Source organism: Apostichopus japonicus, chromosome 5 (assembly GCF_037975245.1).
Source record: "Apostichopus japonicus isolate 1M-3 chromosome 5, ASM3797524v1, whole genome shotgun sequence".
In the NCBI taxonomy this organism is placed as follows: Eukaryota; Metazoa; Echinodermata; class Holothuroidea; order Aspidochirotida; family Stichopodidae; genus Apostichopus; species Apostichopus japonicus.
Genome location: NC_092565.1, coordinates 8087356 through 8106617, shown reverse-complemented (window position 1 = coordinate 8106617; position 19262 = coordinate 8087356). Strand labels below are relative to the sequence as shown.

Sequence of the window (19262 nt, the reverse complement as noted above, 5' to 3'; positions counted from 1 at the left end):
AATTTTTTCCCTCCACAAAAGAGGGCTTATCTTCCCAGAGGCCCTCAGTTACAAAATGTAGGTATAAGACATAAAATGGTTGAAATTATGACAGTAAACGACCAGCATATACAAAAGTATATACATGCTAGTGCATTTTTCTGCTTTAAAATCACTATCAGAGAACAGTAAACTTACGTTATAAGAGAAATGAAAATGGGAGGCGGAGCAAGGGATCTTGGACTCCCACCTCCGATCGTCAGCCAGGGGTGTTTTGCATTCAGCCGGGGAAGAATTGGACCACTACTATGGGTTAACCCTCTCCCACCCCCCCCCCCCCGGCCCCCGCCCCTCCTGTTTTAACCTACTTTAGCAAAGGGACCTGCTTTCATTCTTGCCAATGATACAGCATATAGCTTTGAAACATTTTACATGTACTTGAACTGAGCATATACCAAGTTTAATTGGAAAGTATAAAAGAAAACAAAAAGAGAAAATGATTCTTTGTACACAAATATATATTTATACATCTTATACCTAAACAGCAAGAAAGAAGTAATAACAAAGAAATGCAGTACATTTATTCTTTCCATTCATTTTACGCTTCACCTAATATTAAATTCAAGAACAAACTGAGCCCTTTTCCAAAGTAACTATCTGGCAAAAGATATCAGGATACATTTTTAATAACTCTAAAAAACATGAATAACTTTTACTCATAACTGGTGTAATCAGACAAGATTACCAAGATAACTGCAAGAAATTCTTGTAATCACATAAAAGATTAGACTTCATTTTGATTTCTTTCAAATGGAGGCAGACTGCTTTCTTGCTATTGCATACAATTTTTAGTCGTACACAGCATGAGTATAATTCCCCTTAGTTATGAGTACAAATATGAGTACAGGGCTCTAGTAAGCACAAGTTACTACTTTGAACTAGTAGCAGAATGTCAAGAGTTTGGGGAGTATATATCTATTCGGGCAAGAATGAATACTGGTCAGTATGACAGGATACAAGTATGAGTACAGACTTCCTAAAAATCTGCCAAGGTTATATATATATATATATTTATATATATATATATATTAAATATATAAAAAAAAATCTCAACGTGGTATGCAGTGGTCATCTTTTACATTGAAGTTTCAAATCAGTAAAATATCAAATGTTTAATGTTATGTTTTGCTCATCTGATGATTCATCAATGATTATAAATTTAAAAAAAAACTTATCTAGTCATACCTTCCATTTGAAAATTGACAGGATGATTTAAGGCACGAAATTAAATTTGAAATGCTACTGACTGTATTAAAACCACTGGGTTCAGCCGGGGTTGTATTTCACTCTTTTTCTTTAAAGAAATGTCCTGTCAAACATCGAAAGCTTATCAACAAAAGTTGCTGGAAAACTGACGATAATTTGAACACACCCACCATTAGGTCAATTTTACAAACGCTACATAAAACCTAATAGGAAATGTTATGACCTTAAGTAACATGTTTATCAGGCATTAAAAGATATTCAAGGACAAATTGCCTTGAAACTCATTCAGCTCATTGCTTTGTTGTTCATACAAAATTAAACAAAGATGTTTTGATTGTGTCATTAGAATTTATGTAACAAAGGATTAAAAGGATCTAAACGTCTAAAGGGACAACACCAGAAACAATTTAGTCTTCAAGGGGCATTCTAGAGATTTAGCATATATTTATGCTGAATAAATGGAGAATTGGTACAGTTGTAGGAGCACTACTAGCAATCAAATTGATAGTTTTCATGAACTATGGCATATCAAGACTACGTCAACCTGGCATTGCTAATTTGTCAAACATAAATGGTGACCTCCCCATAATTTAATGATTCTGCAATTGTGAGAGTTCTTTGATAATCACTGAAAAATGCAACTCTTTTTCTGTTTCATTTCTACACGCTGGCTGAAATTTAGAAGGAAAAAAAATGTATCTACAAACACATCTCAATGTCATTGACATTCCATAACCATCACAATAAAAACAGACTCACTGTTTGATCAAATTCAAGGAAAGGTTTACAATGCTGAAAGACATCAGATGATACTAGTTTTGGGAAGCCTAATTGTATTTTTTTAGAAAGAATAATGCAGCCAATTAATGATATCTTCTTTAAACTTACTGTACAAATGTTAGTTCTGCAAGATAAAATCTAATTAATCATTATTTACATCATTCACATATATTTTAAACAAAACTAATAGTTAGTAATACAAGTAATGCCTGAAGAAAATGTACCTATAAACAAGGGTATTCCTGAACATCCAATCACCTTATACATATTTTAGAAATTACTACAACCTTTACTTACAAATACTATTTGTCTTGTACATTCCAGGTACAACAATGAGTCACACACATATACATATATATACATATATATATATATATATATATATATATATATATATATATATACATATATATATATATATATATATATATATATATATATATATATATATATATATATATATATATATATATATATATATATATATATATATATATATATATATATATATATATATATATATATATATATATATATATTCTGCTCATAAAACAAAAGTGAGCTGACTAACACCTTTCATACTCTGCAGTGAAAACTTTTCAAGTGGGCATTTGTATTTATAAAGTGTTTAAGTAAAATTTTAGTATGAAAATGCTTACTACATAGTCATTTATAGTACTGTATTTTGTTCTTTAACCAGGAATGGTTTCTCACTTCATCTTCAACTGATTTTGCTTTCAGTTCTAAATATTAATAAAACATACGAACAATGCAACTATCTTCAGATATTGCGGCAGAGATGAACACTATTACAATTTCAGTAATGATAATGATTAGTTAAACTAGTTTGTGCAATGACATGTTCACATTTCAACATTGTTTTGCTTTTAACTCAGTAAGGATGAAAGATTAAGTTGAGACTCACACTACTAGTGAATTATTTCTCCTATTATCTGCGATTTTAATTTATGTAAATAAACCTAAAGTCGTCTTTTAATCATCATAATCTGGAATATCTTCGTAAGAATATCCTTCATAGCCGCTGTAGGCATAGACTGCTATCCTTACATGATAGAACCCTGGCAAAAACAATATCACACCAAGGATCATGACAGGCCAAAGCCTATCGTTATACTTCCCGTCAATTTTTCCTGACACTAGGAGGGCTCCAACCACCAAAAGAGCTGTTCCCATGAAACACAAGATGATAGCCATTGATATGGATTTCCATGGAATCTTCACAGGCTGTCTCTTAAACTATAAGAGAGAAAGGGAAAAGAAGGAATCTTTTTTAGAAGCAATTAGTGGTAAAGCAAGAAAGAGAAAATCTCCCAACCAGTTCTATTTTGTTGGAAAAGAAAGAGTAATGAACAGGATTCAAACCAGCAACCTCAGGATTACAAGTTCTGTACTCTCTGATCTGAGCTACCAAGCCAAATTAACAAGAAATGTAGATATGATCATCTTTTGCTCGAGGGTGCCAATCTTTTTTTTTTTTTACTTTCTAGATGAAAATATGAAATGTACATGGCAAAATGTAACTTGAAATATGAAAACCAATTATCCACTGGAATGACATACCTGTTTGTCAATGTATCCATCGTCAATTTCCATACGCTCATATTTGACACTGCTGTCAGATGTCATTCTCTTTTTCATCCTGGAGTATTACTTGGAATGCTGGTGTCTTGTTGAAATGCTGTTGCAAGAAACCACTTCTTGTTGTTACTGTCAAACCAAAGCACACACATATATATTATAAGAAGTGATTTCGCTTTTTGAATAATATATGCAAAATACATGCACATTTAAAGAATATGGCTACTCTATTATATGATTATGACCTTCCATCATACCATTTTATGAGCCATAACTAGTAATTTGGACACACAGAGCCACAGTGCACTTGTGGTCAGTTGACTCACTGAAGCAATTAATTAATTTAATTAACCAATTATGCAGAAAAATTCTATGTTCCCTGCATTGACTTACAATTTGGGGTTAACAGATTCTGATTCTGGAAAGCTATTGTTGCTAAACTGCTTCATATTCGGGTGGGAGAAGGTCAATGGCTTACTGCTTACACTTCACTTGAACAGGTGGCTATCAAAGTTAAAGTTTAAGCTTATGCTGGATTTGTTTTCATTTTGGAAGACCATGTCAGATGGGCACACCATGCATTTCCCCCAAATAAAAAATCAACTTTACTTTGTTAGCCAGGGATGAAAACAACGACCTCGCAAATGCTAGGTTTCATAGTTTTTAATGCCACTGCCTTATCCACTCAACCATAGCACTAGATGTATCCTTCCATCTTTATGTGTGGATGTCCAGTCAAGTCCTCTTTCCCACATCCTTGCATTCACTTTAGATTACTGTACTAAGTACATAGTAGTTCTCAAATTAAAGTCTTGGACTTGGACATCAATGCATTTGAATTCTACTGTATATCTCCAAAGTGGCCCTAAGTTCTACAATGATTCCATATCATGATTCTTACTTTTGGCAACTCAGATGTAGGCCTAACTTTATAAGCAATAACATTTACAAGGCAAATTTTAATGGTCCTCTAGTCGTCAGAGATGAACAAATCTCTGTTTGGACAAGAAACATAAGCTCTGACGGTTGTCCAGCAGACAACTAGTTGTTTACATCAAATTCAGATTGCATTGTGACTCCATACACCAAAATAGACAAAATTGTATCTTTCTTCATCACTTTGGATGTACTGAAATATGCAAACAATAAACTGGTAGGCCTATTATCCACCCAAACTTGGTATTTGGAACAATGGTATATTGAAAGCTGTTATTCTAGTCACCAAACCAATAAATCTCCCAGTCCTATAGCAAACATGTTGGTCTTTGTTATTTTAATACATTTTCTTGGACACCTAAGTTTGCTGTTCGGACAAGTAAAATATCAGACTTGGTTATCCACTGTAGAAGCCGCAAAAATACTTACGAATTTGCCCTAGGCTTTTTTTTCCCCTTTTGTATATACAGTAGGCTACAACTAGACCTAAAGTCTAGTAATGGAGCGATTTCTTTCTCCCTCCTAATTCGGGTATTCTCTCAAAAGAGTCAAAGAGTTTGATTTCGGTCCCTACTATTTTCGCAAATTCTGTGGTATTTTTCAATATATCGCACGGGTTTTGCTTAGTATAAAGTAACTATGGTTAGGCCTAACTAAACTATGCTGTTGTTTGTTATAGGCTAGCCCTTCCTTTTGTACAGACGCGTATGTACTCAGGCTATGACTCAGGCGTATAATTCTCCTGAATTACGAGTCCCGTTATTTCTTTAAACAATGCTTCACCCTTTTGTTTGACAAAAACTAGAATGATGTACATATTTTTACCTTTTCAACTTCAATAGCGTCTCTAACGAGTGAATATTGTGATGATTGTCAGGTTAGCTTCAATTTCTCATCGGCTTACTTCGCAAAACTACTACTATGCGTATCAAGTAAAACAAGGGGTAGCTAACAAATAATGTTCCCTTCACATTTTCAGTTATGATTAATGGATGGATTCATTGACACCTTCTACCTTACTGGCACATAATCGGCGAAAACAATTGCGACTGAAGAAATATATTTTCCTAAATTTAATGATATCGGTTACATTTATTTTACGATGATTTCGCCTCAAGTTTCTATATAGAACTTTCGACCCTCATTAATTTGATCTTAAACTTTCGATTATGTCTATGTTCTCGCGAGAACACATTCGATCGAAAGTGAGATTTTACAACTATTTAATCTATTAGAAACTTGACTACAGTTTCTCGAACTTTCAACTTCTTATATTGACATTTCGAATGTTTCTCGAAATTTGAACTCTTAATACCATATAATGTCAAATTTCTTTTAAACTTTAGACTATATTATCAAACAGTTTACCTCAGTTATTCTCGACTGTTTCAAATTTCGACTGTATTGCCTACTATCATCGCAACATTTTGATCATTTGTTCGACCATTTCAACACTGTTCATATCAGATGACTTCTTTTATTTCTTTTTTATTAACTCGAATAATTTTTCGAGAAAAAATTTGCATGAAGAAGGCCGTAATTCTTTTCCATAAAGAAGTCTGGCCTTGAATTAGGCCGGGTAGCTGCTCCTCATGTTCTTAGGCCCATGAGTTCTTTTTGTGTGTGAGTGTGTCATCGTATCATCATTGTACATAATTAAAGCCAGCGATCGACTGCCAATTGCTTCCCAACAAACCAGGAATGAATCACAGGATTAAGTTTGAATCATATGATGTATTGTATGCATGTATACATGCATCATAGGATGTATTTTCTCATGTGACTAATGTCGACATTAGTCGACACATGAGAAAATACATGACGATTTACATGACGAAATTAATGACGATCGTCATAGGGTCAAATGTCGAATTACCGAAAACAACAGCATTTTGGCCGTTATATTTAAACCTGGATTATCACTCGAAAAACCTGGAATGTCACCATTTAACTTTTCCTGGATTTTCATTCGAACTTAATCCTGGATTATCGTTCAATAAATCTGGATTTTCGACTGATAGCCTAAACCTGGATTTTGACCGATATAATCCAAGTTTATCGCTGGGGAACGCAGATTAACGGTATTTAACGTGGAATGCTGGCGAACATCCTGGGTTTTCGCCCATAATCCAAGATTAAAAACGATATTCTAGGTCTATCGGTCGAAACTCCGGGTTTATCGGTTAAAAATAACGGTACCTGGAATATAATTTATAGATCATTTGGCTTGCCATAAACGTTATACCCGCAACATGACATTTATGTTGATTATTAATAGTAAAGGAGCCACACCGAAGATTATGCAAACGTTATTAACACATAAGAGCGTTCATGTTAACACTTATCTTACTTGCGATCGTAAGAGCATTTCAATTGAACTTAGAAGAATTGTCACCAACTGGTATGTTCTTTAAGGTTTTTTAGACCTGGTGCTGCTTGGGCTAAGTTAGACCTAGCTTAGGCCCAGGCTATATAGGCATAGTTTCACCGCAAAACGTTGTACACGTTACCATACCACCAGTTGAATACCTACCAAACTTGGTTAACCTGAGCTAAGTGCTGTGAAGTCTGTGAATTTAACATAAGGCGCAGTGGCGGAGCTAGGGGTATTGGTCAGAGGGGGCGAGAATTGTCTGTAGGGGCGCTTTTGACTCTATCTAAGCGGAGCGCCACCACAGGTTGGCGCGGAGCGTATGGATTTTTTTTGAGTAAAGATAATCCCTAGATCGCCGGAAATGACCCTTCCCGGGCCTTGCTAGTTTGCAGATAAACGAAGAATAAATAGTCGTTAGAGCATTTTGTCAGAAAATTACATCAAGAAAATGTGACAAATGTCAATATTTAGATGAGGAGCGCAATAAAATAGTCAATAATCGCGAATACGTAAAAAGTCATAAAAGCTGAAAAGGGCGCCAGCAGTACATTTGAGTCCGTCATGGGGGCATCCCCCCCCCCTGACTATATGGATGCTCCGCCACTGATAAGGCGCACGCAAATTTTACACAAAATTACCAAAATCCCAGTTCTGACCGTACCACTCGACCACAGTGATTCACTGGTGTGTGAATGCGTATAAATTGGCTCTGTCATTGAGGGCTTGTGACCCAAGTGTTATGATTGTACAGAATGCACCCCTAGTGCTTTGAATCTGACAATTTACACAGAATAGCCACTCTTTATAGGCAAGCCAAGCCGTAAATAAGAAATAAATGTGTAGCAAGTGGTATGACAGATATAAAGTAAATAAATAAAGAACAACACACCAGAAAAATTCCACTTCACGACCGTTTCGTCCTTTTGGGACTCAGGGTGCATTCTGTACAATCATAATTACTGTTTACATATATTGCCTTTCTTGCAGAATATCAACTGTTTTGAGTCTGGCATGGCAATGGCTGAAGAACAGAAGTTCATCTTTAATGCACCTACTGTTGCATTCATCACAGGAGCAAGCAAAGGTATAGGGAGAGCAATCGCTGTGGAGTTTTCCAAAAGATTCACTGATAAATTGCAATTGGTTTTGACAGGCAGATGTGAGAAAGATTTAAAGGAAACTGTTTCACTGATACAGACTGAGCCTTCTTTCTCCTCTAAGAAGACAACATTTAAACTTGTGATTGGCAACCTTAGTGATGAGTGTGAGTTTACAGGCCTTGTTGATGACTTCTTTAACATAGAAGATACTTCACCTTACCAGCAAGCCATACTCATCAATAATGCTGGGAGTGCAGGTGATGCCCAGTACATAAGAGATCTGACAAGTTCTGATGCCAAAAAAGTACAGGAGTATTTCTTCCTCAATGTCTCCTCTCCACTTCTCTTAGCATCAAAGTTTCTTTCAGTTTTTTCTAAGTCAAAGTTAGTTGACCAGAAGGGCATACAGCATTTCATCATACAAATATCATCATTAGCAGCTGTAATGCCAATCCCGAGCTGGAGTTTATACTGTACTGGAAAAGCTGCTCGAGACATGCTACATAGGGTGATTGCTGCCGAGGAACCAGACGCAAGGGTCCTCTGCTATGCCCCTGGGCCTGTAGACACTGCAATGTTACATCATATGAAAGATGAGTCTGTTGCACCTAAAGCAGTCAAAATTATGAGCGACAGTCATAAAGTCTCTGTCACACCTCAAAAAACTGCGTCAGTTCTTTGTGATGTATTGAATGATGACAAGTATGAGAGTGGAGCTCACATTGATATTTTTGATGTCATTGGTCCTCCCAAAAGTGACTAAAGCTTGTTATTTATCTTGAAATTTAGTTTGAAATGTTGCTATGTTAGTAGCTACTTTGGACTTCCATCTTTCAAAGTGTGTCAAATCATTGCTTTCTCAGTGCAACTTTAATAGTAAAGACATACACACCAACAACAGCTTTATTAATGATGGATGTAAGGCTTGGGCACACTATGCTTTTAAGGAGCCCAATTCAGGCTTCCCACACAAGATTATTTGGAATAATTCTTATGTAAAAGTTAATAACGAAATTGTCTTTGTCTTGAGTTCTGATAGAATCTTAGTAATAAAGAATCATATCCTACAGCCTACAGGGTCTTTCTATTCATTGTCAGCTATGAAAAGACACAGGTTTTTGTTGTAGTGTAGTGTCATTGGTAAGTAGATTAATCCGAGTGCCAAGTATTTTCCAGTACTTGACGTTCTGTGTACCAAGTACCATAGTCGGCATACAGATTTTGAGGATCGAGTACCAGTGTCTGAGTACAGCAGTTAAGAAACTGAGTACTGAGTACAAATACATTTCCGTCCGTGTACAATATGAGTAAATATGATTTATTAAGTATACTAGAAACTTATAATTATAACTGCTGTCTATTGTAGCTATAAAATGTCATAAAGATAAGAATATCTTTCCCGAAAAGATTGATATTAATCAGAAACATGTTCAAATAGCAAGATAATATCTTGTCCAAAAAATATGGAAATGTTTAAGTGTATAGTCGGGGGCCAAAAATCCTGTCCCCAGGTTTCAAACAACAGAGACTCAATAGTCATCGCTGGTCAGACAAAGGGTTAGAATAAAGGGAAATATCAGGTATACTGATGCCCAATGATGATAAAGCATGAAATCCTATTGAAATTGGTGGAGGTCAAAGGTCGCTTCAGGTCAACATATGTCAACTTGATAATGGCAATTGCATTTCTGTATTGAAATTTTGGCAGAGTTTGACTAATGCAAATCAATCTGACAATTTCATCTCGCAACTTCCACTACAATTTATTTGTTAACTATTGTAACTGAACAGGCACGTTTTGTCAGCACAGCAGCATTATGTGTACGACTTTTGGACAAAGTGTTTTAAAATTCATTGAACAATAAAATACTTTTCATGTATTTTACCCCCCCCCCTCTCATTTTACACAGTTGGAGGACTGAGTCCCATTTGAGACCCCCTATGATAAATGTTCCTGCTTGCATGGAGTTCTTGAACCCTCAGTTATGACTATCAACCCCAGTTTTTTACCTGTACTTTGTAAACTGGAAGTGGGGCTGCATGATAATTATGAAATATAAATTTATTTGACCACATGAGCAACACCTCTATGTGTTGAAATTCTTCTATCACTATGAACTTGCGACCTCTAAAGCATAAAAATTAATCATAATTCACAAGTGGTTGCAAACTTTCGCCATACGCCACGGATCACTTCGAATACCATTTCCCCAACCTGCAATAGGGCCAAGTCACTGAAGAATCTGCAAAAACACGAACACCTCCGACGGGACTCGAACCCGCAATCCCCGGTTTAGGAGACCGATGCCTTATCCATTAGGCCACGGAGGCTGCGATAGAAAGTGAGAATCGTGAACAATATATAAACGTTAGCTGCATGATAATGGCACAATGGCTATGTTAACGATGGTTTCCTACAATTTTACAATGTTATTGTTAGAATTGAAGTAACGATTGGTCCAGTTGTACGTAAGATCAAGTGTTCAGTAAGATTGCGTAGGACATTAGCTTCTTTCCGCAGCCGGAGTGGTTGGGATCTCCTGGATCCAGGGTGAATATTTGCAATTAATTGAATAACTTATCATCTTGAAAAGAAGAGAAACAGAGTAAGACCAAATATCCCCCACGCTGCTCGATGCAATCACCACCTAACTTAAGTTAGGCTAACATTAACATATATTAGTACTCAGTGTACTGTGTGGCATAAGCAATGGAGCTATCTAGGCTACTGCAATGACTTGAATGCATTTCCCATTCAGACTCATGGGCTGACAGTACCTAACATGTATTAAGTAACTTGAGGCCTAACATAAACATGAACCCCAGTTAAAAAGTTAGGTAGTTGTTTTCCTACAATTCTCAACATAAGTACTGAATTCCTTGAGTAATTCTGTCTTGTCTTAATTCTTGCACTGTATTATGGTTAAATGAAAAATGTACTTAACCAACAAGTGAGTAGTGACATCACCTTTGCTTTAGTTTACAGTAAGTATGAAATTAAACCTTGAAAGAATACCTGAACTGGTGCACATAAATTGATAAAATTAGTTTTATTAGAGGAAAATAGAGTTAAAAGGTTAATTGGCAGTATACCTGCGGCAATTGTCAGTCAATTAGGCATGTCAAGTAGTTTAATATAGTCAACATAAACATGTACATCACCTCATGTAGACGTAACTAAATTTAACATTCAGTCTTCAGAAGTAACCGTTTCTGAACTTTGACAGCCGATATAAAGTCACAGGGGCAGGAAATACATTATTTTTGACATATAATTATATTTCAGGTTAGGCTAGGTTTTTTTCAGGGATGTGCCAAATTGGGGATATAGCAAATGCTAATAGAAAAATGGAAGTGAGGCAAGCTTGTGAGTATGCTACTTTTATCAACTTTTGTATCTGTCTGTCTTCCCTGTTTCTAGTGATTCATTCTTGCAGGAAGTGGAACTGGCTATAAAATGACAAGAAGTAGATCAAGATCCCCCAGAAGAGGTGAGTAATGACTGTGAAGTTCAATGGTTGTCGTTCATAAACTTTATTAACCCTATGTGGGCCTGTCCGTGCTATTTTCTATGCATGATGCCTGGAGTGTTATGTGGCATCTTTCCATGAGTTGCTTCAATACATCTCATCTCTCTACTGTAATGAGAAGTTAACTTACTAAAGGAGCTATTCCTTAGTTAGAAATAACAGATTTCAATAATTTGTAAATGATCTCCAAGTCAAGGTTGACCGGGAGAGTGTTTGTGCAATGTTTGATCTGCTATGGTGGTCAATGTTTGCCGTGTGAAAGTTTCTTTCTTTATAAGAAAATGGATTGATGTTCTTGTCCTTCACATAACAGTTGTTTTTTTACCTTTATATAATTCATATCATTAGTTAAGTTCCTAACAGTCTTGCATACAGTTTCAAGCCAAATAAACTTGCATACATGCAACACACTAATTCCTATGTCCTGTGTTCCTTCTGAGAATAACTTTTTTACTTCCTTTCTTTTATTTGAAGAGAGGAGAAGATCAACTTCCAGGGAAAGAGAACGTAGAAGAAGAGGTAAGTTACTTCATGTAATTATCAGAAACACACAAATTGTACACTTGCTTTGAAGTTTGTGTTTCAAAGCAATTTGTGTGAAGAAAATCATCTGAGGAAGATTTCTTTCCATAAGATCTAAAATCTAACTATGTATTCAAGTATTGCGCATTAGAAAGAAATACTTATAGAAGCTGAGTATTTGAACAACCCCAAACTTCTTTATAACTGTGCTAGTGAACATTTGAGCAGGTGGTTCAATTTTATTTTATTTTTTACAATGAAACAAATGTTGGGTGAAAAAGAAAAGTATGGAAGCAGATAACCTGCAAAAATTGTTTTAGAGCATACAAACTTTACTTCAAATGATAGATGAGATTATGATGAGAATCTAAGCATTTGGGTGTCTCAAGTAAGAAAGTAATTGTTAGTCATCAGAGAAATACACTTTCTGTAATCTAAAGGAAGATTGCAATGTTGGGCTTAATCAATTTTTTGCCATACTTTAGAACGTCCAAGAAGTCGTTCCAGATCACCAAAAAGGCGTCATCGTTCAAGGTGAGTTTGAGTCAAATTTTGCAATTATTTTTATTAATTACACACTGAGCAAAGGAATACTAAACAAAGGAAATGTTAAAGAAGTAAACTGAGATTACGATAAAGTACAAGTTATCCTATTCAGTTACATGATGTGCATTCACTGTTACACAGTAGACAGTTGTGTGGAGGGGGTAACTCAAAATTAATTTGCACACTGTTTCAAGTGATCATAAATGGAAGATTTATAAGCCAATTTGATTTCTCTGTCATTTTTTTTTAATTAAACCTCTTAATATCTTCTTTTGTTTCAGGTCAAAATCACCAAGGAGAAGGAGGTTAGTGATATAATTTTGTTGATAATAGCTGGGCATCTACAGCAACATGAAAGTGTGATGTCCAATGTCTTAATTTTAAATTTACATTTATGGAAAAACAATGGGTAGATGCTGCATAGTTCTTAACTACATCAGAGTAAGTGACTAAGAAATAAGAGAATAATCAGGCAAACCACAGAATATTAGTTGTCAATGGTTTGCAGTATTGACTGTAAGTTCATGTTCTGTTGGACCAATATGCTGAAAGTTCACATTAAAAAGTATTATCTTGAGGTGACTGAAAGTGTTTGTCTAGCAGTCCTGACATCATAGTGTTAACTAATTTAGAAATAACTCTTTTATACAGTGTGAACCTCTATGGTACTTTAAATACATCTTTCGCTAATAAATTTATAATTGTAGAATTATGTTTTCTTCATCAGGTCGATATCTCCAAGGAGAAGAACCATATCAAGGTACGATTGCAGAAAGCAAGTTCCATAGTTTGTCCAAATTCTTGAGTTATACAAATAAATCCCATTATTAGAACTTATATATTGTGAAGTTTTTCTTCTATAAAACCTCACAGTTCTTTGTGACCATTTTGTTTTGTTAAATTGTTTATTGCACGATTTTTATCATTTAGTTCGCCTGAACCATCAGGAAGTGATAAAACTACAGATGCCCCTGCTCCTGTGAAAGATGATAGGAAGAAGATTGATGGTAAGATTAATTGTGAAATTAAAATAGCCTCAAGAAACTAGTTTGCATTTCAGTTATAGATGTTGTATAACCCTGCAAGATTGCAAAACCTATTAAGTCATCCAAACCAGCTTAGCAGGAAATTCTCGGTCCTTGCAGGATGCCACAACACAAAACATCATTAAAAAAGGAATAAGAATATATAAAAGTATATCAGAGCAAAGCAAAGTGAGAAATAAATTGGAAATCCTACAAAGGTCCAGAGGTAAATACATACAAACACTGAATATTGAAACAGGTTATGGATGTGGATCTTTGCTACCATGAGTGACCTAACCTACCCAACCTTACGTAGAACCACCACCTTAAATAGAAGCACTTTAATCCCAAATTGATGTTTTGGGATTAAATGGTTCAACTTTTGATAAAACTCAGCAATTTCAAAGCATAAGTCAAAGAACTCATATATTTTAGGATTGATTGGAAGTTTTGAGATTAAATAGTCAAAGCCTAGAGAAAGAAGTCAGGATTGAGCTGATATATCAATTTTGAAACTTACTATTGACATTTTCATACCCTAACAAAAAAATTCCAGAAAACATCAGCGTTATGGAGAAAAGTCGAAACTGAGAAAGGTGTGAAAAGTTTGAGGGAAAAAGCTAACTTTTGAGATAAACACTCAAGATTTTGTAATAGTTTACAGGTTACAATTTTCAGACAAAAGTTTAACATTAAAGGGAAAAAATTGAAATAAAGTATTGGAAATTTTGATACACACTGATGAATTTTCATATAACTCAAAATGTGGACCATTTGTATTCATAATTTTGTGTTTTGATGTAATGGAGTTCAAGAAAAAGTCAAAGTAAGTGAAAGAAATCAAAGTTTTGAGATCAGTCTGTTATAAGTTAAAAATTAGAAATTTGGGTAGAGTTACAGTTTGCAATTTTGAGGCAAAAGTCAAGTCTTGGAGAAAAAGAGTTACAAGTTATTGAAGAAAGTTGGAACTTCTTGAATGCGGTCTAAACTTTGAGGAAAGTAAACCAACTTTAAAGAAAAAATTATCAACATTTTGAGATAACATTTTCGATATACAATCTGGGCCACATTATCACCAGTTATCTGCCCCACCCCCCCCCCCCTTGCACACACTACACTCAATTTGTTGATAACTTCCTACTCCACTGAACTAATTTCCTCCTCCATTCCTGGAAAAGAATTGACACCACTGAGGTTCATGATGTATTGTCACAGGTTTTAGTTTAAAATATACAGAAAAAGTAAAACAAACAAGTTATATTATGACAATTATATGTTTCATTGAAAACGTTGTGCCTCACGCTTATCTAGGGACTGTAAAATTATTTTGAGAACAGATTAAGAGGAGTGTAGACCTAATTGATTAGCAGAGTTTATTTTATCGTTTTTGTCCTTTGCAGAGGAAACTTTAGAGACCATGTCGGAGGAAGACAAGGAAATGTACAAAATAATGGGATTTGTGAACTTTGACACAACAAAAGTAAGTGACTGTAACTGGACATGAATACTTTAGTATGCAAATGCATAGCCTCTAATGTTTTCAGGAAAACCCATTTTATTGGTCCATGAGTTGTGCCATGAATCTGTGATTACCAGTAGTAAAAGGGCTATAATGGAGGTTTCAATCTGTGGAGGGAGGGGGACACAAAGAGGGGCAGTGGGACATGTGACTTCGATGAGGGGAAATAAAGTTACCTCTGAAATTCCTGACATAAGGGATCTTCTGTGCATTTTGTACCATAAATTCCAGGATTTGATTGTTTTACAATATAAGGACATACTTCAGTTACATTCTTTATCAGTAACAATGCACTTTTTATTCATACTTTAAGGTATGAATGTTTCACAGAGTTTAATAACAGAAATGGGAAAAGCATTATTGTTTTGCCAATAGTGTTTTTCTTTTCTATGCACTTCTGAGGTGTTTCACCAAGCCCTTGTCCAAACTGGACAAAGATAAAAAAAAAAATTGAAGAAAATGTAGGATTGGTTTGCACTCTAATTGAGTTTATGATTTTAATCCAGTTCTCAACTGCTTTTTTGTCCAGACACCTTTTCATACTGTGCAATAAATAAGTAAATATTGTGCATACTGGAATGCAAGCCATACTGTGCATACATACTGTCATATTGTGCATGCAAGTCATAGTGTGCAATAAATAATTTAATAAGTGCAGTAAAACTTCAGTATACTATCCCCACCCCCACCCCCCCCCCCCAACTCCACCACACTCTGCATATGATTATATGAACAGATGAGGAGAACACTACTTGTTTTTGTTTTTAGGGAAAGAAAACAGCAGAGTCCACTAATGCTGATGCTGCTCAAATACTAGAGAAAAGAAAATATAGGTGAGTAGAAATTGGTCTTTAGCATTTACATTGAGGACTCATTGTATTCCTTTAAATATGGCATTATCAAAAGTACAGAATTCTGGATGTTAAGATGGAACAAACTTATAAATTCAAATGAAATTTATCATGTTTATCTACTTAAAATTTTGTTTGTACATGTTTAAGGTACTTCTGATATATCAGCTTTTTGTGTCTACTTGAAGAGAGTTATTCAATGGTCTTCTTAATAAATCTCTCTTCCTCCTCCCTTAGCATTTTCCTATGTTAGTAAGTTGGGAGAGAAGTAGGGAAGGAATATTCATGTCAAAATAATATTTTCAACAGTTTTGAAATCCATTTAACCCTAAATGTTCTTTGCATTTTTGAATTTTTCCTGTTTAAAGTTCCTAATCAGATTTCCATTGTTGATATACAAGGCCTTACTAATTGTTATACCATTCAGAATTCTCTGTGTGCTTATCTGTATATTTCAAAGACCCTTGTATTCAGCTTGCTCTTCTTCTGTCACCTTTCAGGCAGTACATGAATCGTCGAGGAGGCTTCAATCGTCCCTTAGATTTCATTGCGTGATGGCGTTATCCCTGCTCCTTGTTCACAAAGAGGATGGAAATAAACAATCTGATTGGTTGATCTGTGTTTGTAAAGTTGGTTTTCCAATTTTCATATGTGGATGCAAAGATGTTTTTGGAGATTACTGATGTCATTCAAACAGTCATGTAATATGTCACATGATCCACAATCATACAGGACCAGAGTAGCTTGAGTTGTTGAGAGCTGTGAAAATTTAAGTACCATCTGAACTTAGAACACAGCCATGGTATTTGGTAAATTGGATACAGATGTTGTTAACTTTAAGTACTTTTAGTAATCAATTTGCATAATCTGTGAAGTAACCCTTGAAGGAGTCAAGGATCATCTTTCAACCTGCAGTATATGGTTACAATGCAGAAAGCTGAGTAACCTTTGCAATCGTGCTGGCATATGTGTGTGTGTTCGTATGTGACAGCTATCTTGGTAGGTAGATGCCCCATGATGTGTAGATGACCAATTGTTTGTGGTTCCCATCATGAATATTAATGAGTGGGTGGGGCTTAACATAAAATTCTTAAAATGTCAGCATCTCTTCAACGGTATGTACAAGTAGTTCATACTTGGCATGGTGATGTAACTATATAGTAAGTACATGTCTGTTGCAACAACAACTGTAACCTCATTAATATTCATTAGTGGGTGGGGCTTAATGTGAAATTGATGAAAACAGCTTGTAAACAGGATATCTCAACAAGCAGTGGTTTCATCGATGTCTTTCTCAACGTTTGCATCTATTTTTATCATTATTTACTTCTGTCATATTTTGGTCATGAAATGAACTGCATGTTTCTGTGTGTCACAGTCATCAGTATCATGTTCTTTCTTCCTTTCTTTTTTGTTCTTTCGAACCTTTCTTTTTGGTTCCTTGCTTTAGCAAAAGGAACCTATGCAGTCAGGTTGGCGTGTGTGTGTGTGTATGTATGTATGTATGTATGTGTGTGTGTGTGTGTGTCTGTGACACTTGCTTGGGTACGCTCTATCTCAATAAGGGAATGTTGGAATGAGGCCAAACTTGGACTATAGATCCGCCATATGGAGAAGGTGTGCCCTATTGTTTCTGGTGCCCACAAAGGTCACCAAAGGTCAGTTATGGCCCAAAAACCGAAAATATTAAAACTGCAATAACTCCCAGTGCCAATGTGTGACAAGATTGATATTTTGGGACAAGTTGTGAACTGGTTAGGCGAGCATTTTCAAACTTAACGGTCATGTGATCCGAGGTCACCAAAGGTCAATTAATGATAAAAAACTAGTATTTTTGCGATAACTTGAGAACGAAATGTCCGTTAGGGTTGGGAGTTGCTTCAATGTAATCCAATTGTTGACCCGCATCTGGGTGACCCTTGACCTCAGTTTGACCTCTGGTGACCTTTACGTGTTTTTGGGGATTTTTACAGTTTTGATGCTATTTTCAGATGTCAAAGGTACCTTCTGATCATAAATGTCAATGGGTTGACCCCGTGTGACCTTTATGTGCGAAGTTATATGGGGTCAAAGTTTTTCGGTCGGAGTTAGGATGGTTGTACAGACTTTTCGTTTTGTTTTTTGGAATCAGGAGATTAAACTACATCTGAAACCAAGGTCAAAAGGTCAAAGGTCACATTAGAAAAAATGTGCTTATTTTGGGAGGAAACGAGCAAAAAAGGAAATGTTTGGTTTTGATGCTAGATTTGGATATCAAAGGTACCTTCTGATCAAAAATGTCAATTGGTTGACACCCGTGTGACCTTCGTGTGCGAAGTTATACGAGGTCAAAGTTAATTTTCAGACATTCAATGGAACAACTCCCAGTTCCAAGGTGTGACATGGTTGATATTTTTGGACAAGTTGCAAATGGTATAGGGAAATATTTTCAAACTTAACGGTCATGTGATCCGAGGTCACGAAAGGTCAAATAATGTTAAAAAACTTTTATTTTGGGGGCAGAAAATGGGCAAAGAAAAAATGTTTGAATTTGTATAGTTTGATGCTCTAATTTAGGTCTCATCAATCAAAAATGTCAATAAGTTGACCCAAGGTGACCTTTGTATGTTAACTTATATGAGGTCAAAGTTAATTTTCAGACATTTAGTATAATAACTCTCAGTGCCAAGGTGTTACACAGTTGATATTTTGAGACAAGTTGCAAATGGTATAGGGGAATATTTCCAAACTTAAGGGTCATGTGATCCGAGGTCACCAAAGGTCAATTAATGATAAAAAACTAGTATTTTTGCGGTAACTTGAGAACAAATTGTCCGTTAGGGTTGGGAGTTGCTTCAATGTAATCCAATTGTCGACCCGCATCTGGGTGACCCTTGACCTCAATTTGACCTCTGGTGACCTTTTCGTGTTTTGTGGATTTTTACAGTTTCAATGCTATTTTCAGATGTTAAAGGTACCTTCTGATCATAAATGTCAATGGGTTGACCCCCGTGTGACCTTCGTGTGCGAAGTTATATGAGGTCAAAGTTAATTTTCAGACATTTAGTGTAATAACTCCCAGTGCCGAGGTGTTACACAGTTGATATTTTGTGACAAGTTGCAAATGGTATAGGGGAATATTTCCAAACTTAAGGGTCATGTGATCCGAGGTCACCAAAGGTCAATTAATGATAAAAACTAGTATTTTTGCGGTAACTTGAGAACAAGTTGTCCGTTAGGGTTGGGAGTTGCTTCA

At 35.6% G+C, this 19262-nt stretch overlaps 3 protein-coding genes and 1 non-coding gene across 5 annotated transcripts; 2 read left to right on the top strand and 2 right to left on the bottom strand.

Moving 5' to 3' along the window:
* Positions 1-3018: 3018 nt before the first annotated feature.
* LOC139968158 (transmembrane protein 230-like) lies at positions 3019-3684 on the bottom strand. Its single transcript, XM_071972554.1, has 2 exons — positions 3607-3684; positions 3019-3282 (listed from the first exon to the last, which is right to left on the bottom strand). The coding sequence occupies exons 1-2, from the start codon at positions 3682-3684 to the stop codon at positions 3019-3021; spliced, it is 342 nt and encodes a 113-aa protein (XP_071828655.1).
* Positions 3685-6803: 3119 nt separating this feature from the next.
* On the top strand, positions 6804-9103 carry LOC139967513 (sepiapterin reductase-like). Its single transcript, XM_071971396.1, has 2 exons — positions 6804-6961; positions 7922-9103. The coding sequence occupies exon 2, from the start codon at positions 7946-7948 to the stop codon at positions 8795-8797; it is 852 nt and encodes a 283-aa protein (XP_071827497.1). The 5' UTR covers positions 6804-6961; positions 7922-7945; the 3' UTR covers positions 8798-9103.
* A 1189-nt stretch (positions 9104-10292) lies between these two features.
* Positions 10293-10365, bottom strand: Trnar-ccu (transfer RNA arginine (anticodon CCU)). The gene has a single exon. It is a non-coding gene; the product is annotated as a tRNA-Arg (tRNA).
* A 60-nt stretch (positions 10366-10425) lies between these two features.
* On the top strand, positions 10426-17478 carry LOC139967515 (uncharacterized). 2 transcript variants are annotated; one of them, XM_071971399.1, is made up of 10 exons: positions 10426-10585; positions 11456-11525; positions 12039-12083; positions 12572-12620; positions 12914-12937; positions 13360-13392; positions 13563-13639; positions 15058-15137; positions 15945-16009; positions 16528-17477. In XM_071971399.1, the coding sequence occupies exons 2-10, from the start codon at positions 11492-11494 to the stop codon at positions 16580-16582; spliced, it is 462 nt and encodes a 153-aa protein (XP_071827500.1). In that variant the 5' UTR covers positions 10426-10585; positions 11456-11491; the 3' UTR covers positions 16583-17477. The 2 variants fall into 2 exon arrangements, with proteins under 2 accessions (XP_071827500.1, XP_071827501.1); XM_071971400.1 differs by having other exon boundaries at positions 10490-10640; positions 16528-17478.
* The last annotated feature ends 1784 nt before the right edge of the window (positions 17479-19262 follow it).

Coding starts and splice junctions, on each gene's coding strand:
- LOC139967515 (XM_071971400.1), top strand. CDS start 11,492: ATGACAAGAAGTAGATCAAGATCCCCCAGAAGAG. Junction 11,526..12,038: donor ATCAAGATCCCCCAGAAGAG/GTGAGTAATGAC, acceptor TTTTATTTGAAG/AGAGGAGAAGATCAACTTCC. Junction 15,138..15,944: donor TGAACTTTGACACAACAAAA/GTAAGTGACTGT, acceptor TTTTGTTTTTAG/GGAAAGAAAACAGCAGAGTC.
- LOC139967513 (XM_071971396.1), top strand. CDS start 7,946: ATGGCAATGGCTGAAGAACAGAAGTTCATCTTTAATGCACCTACTGTT.
- LOC139968158 (XM_071972554.1), bottom strand. CDS start 3,684: ATGAAAAAGAGAATGACATCTGACAGCAGTGTCAAATATGAGCGTATG. Junction 3,283..3,606: donor ATGGATACATTGACAAACAG/GTATGTCATTCC, acceptor TCTCTCTTATAG/TTTAAGAGACAGCCTGTGAA.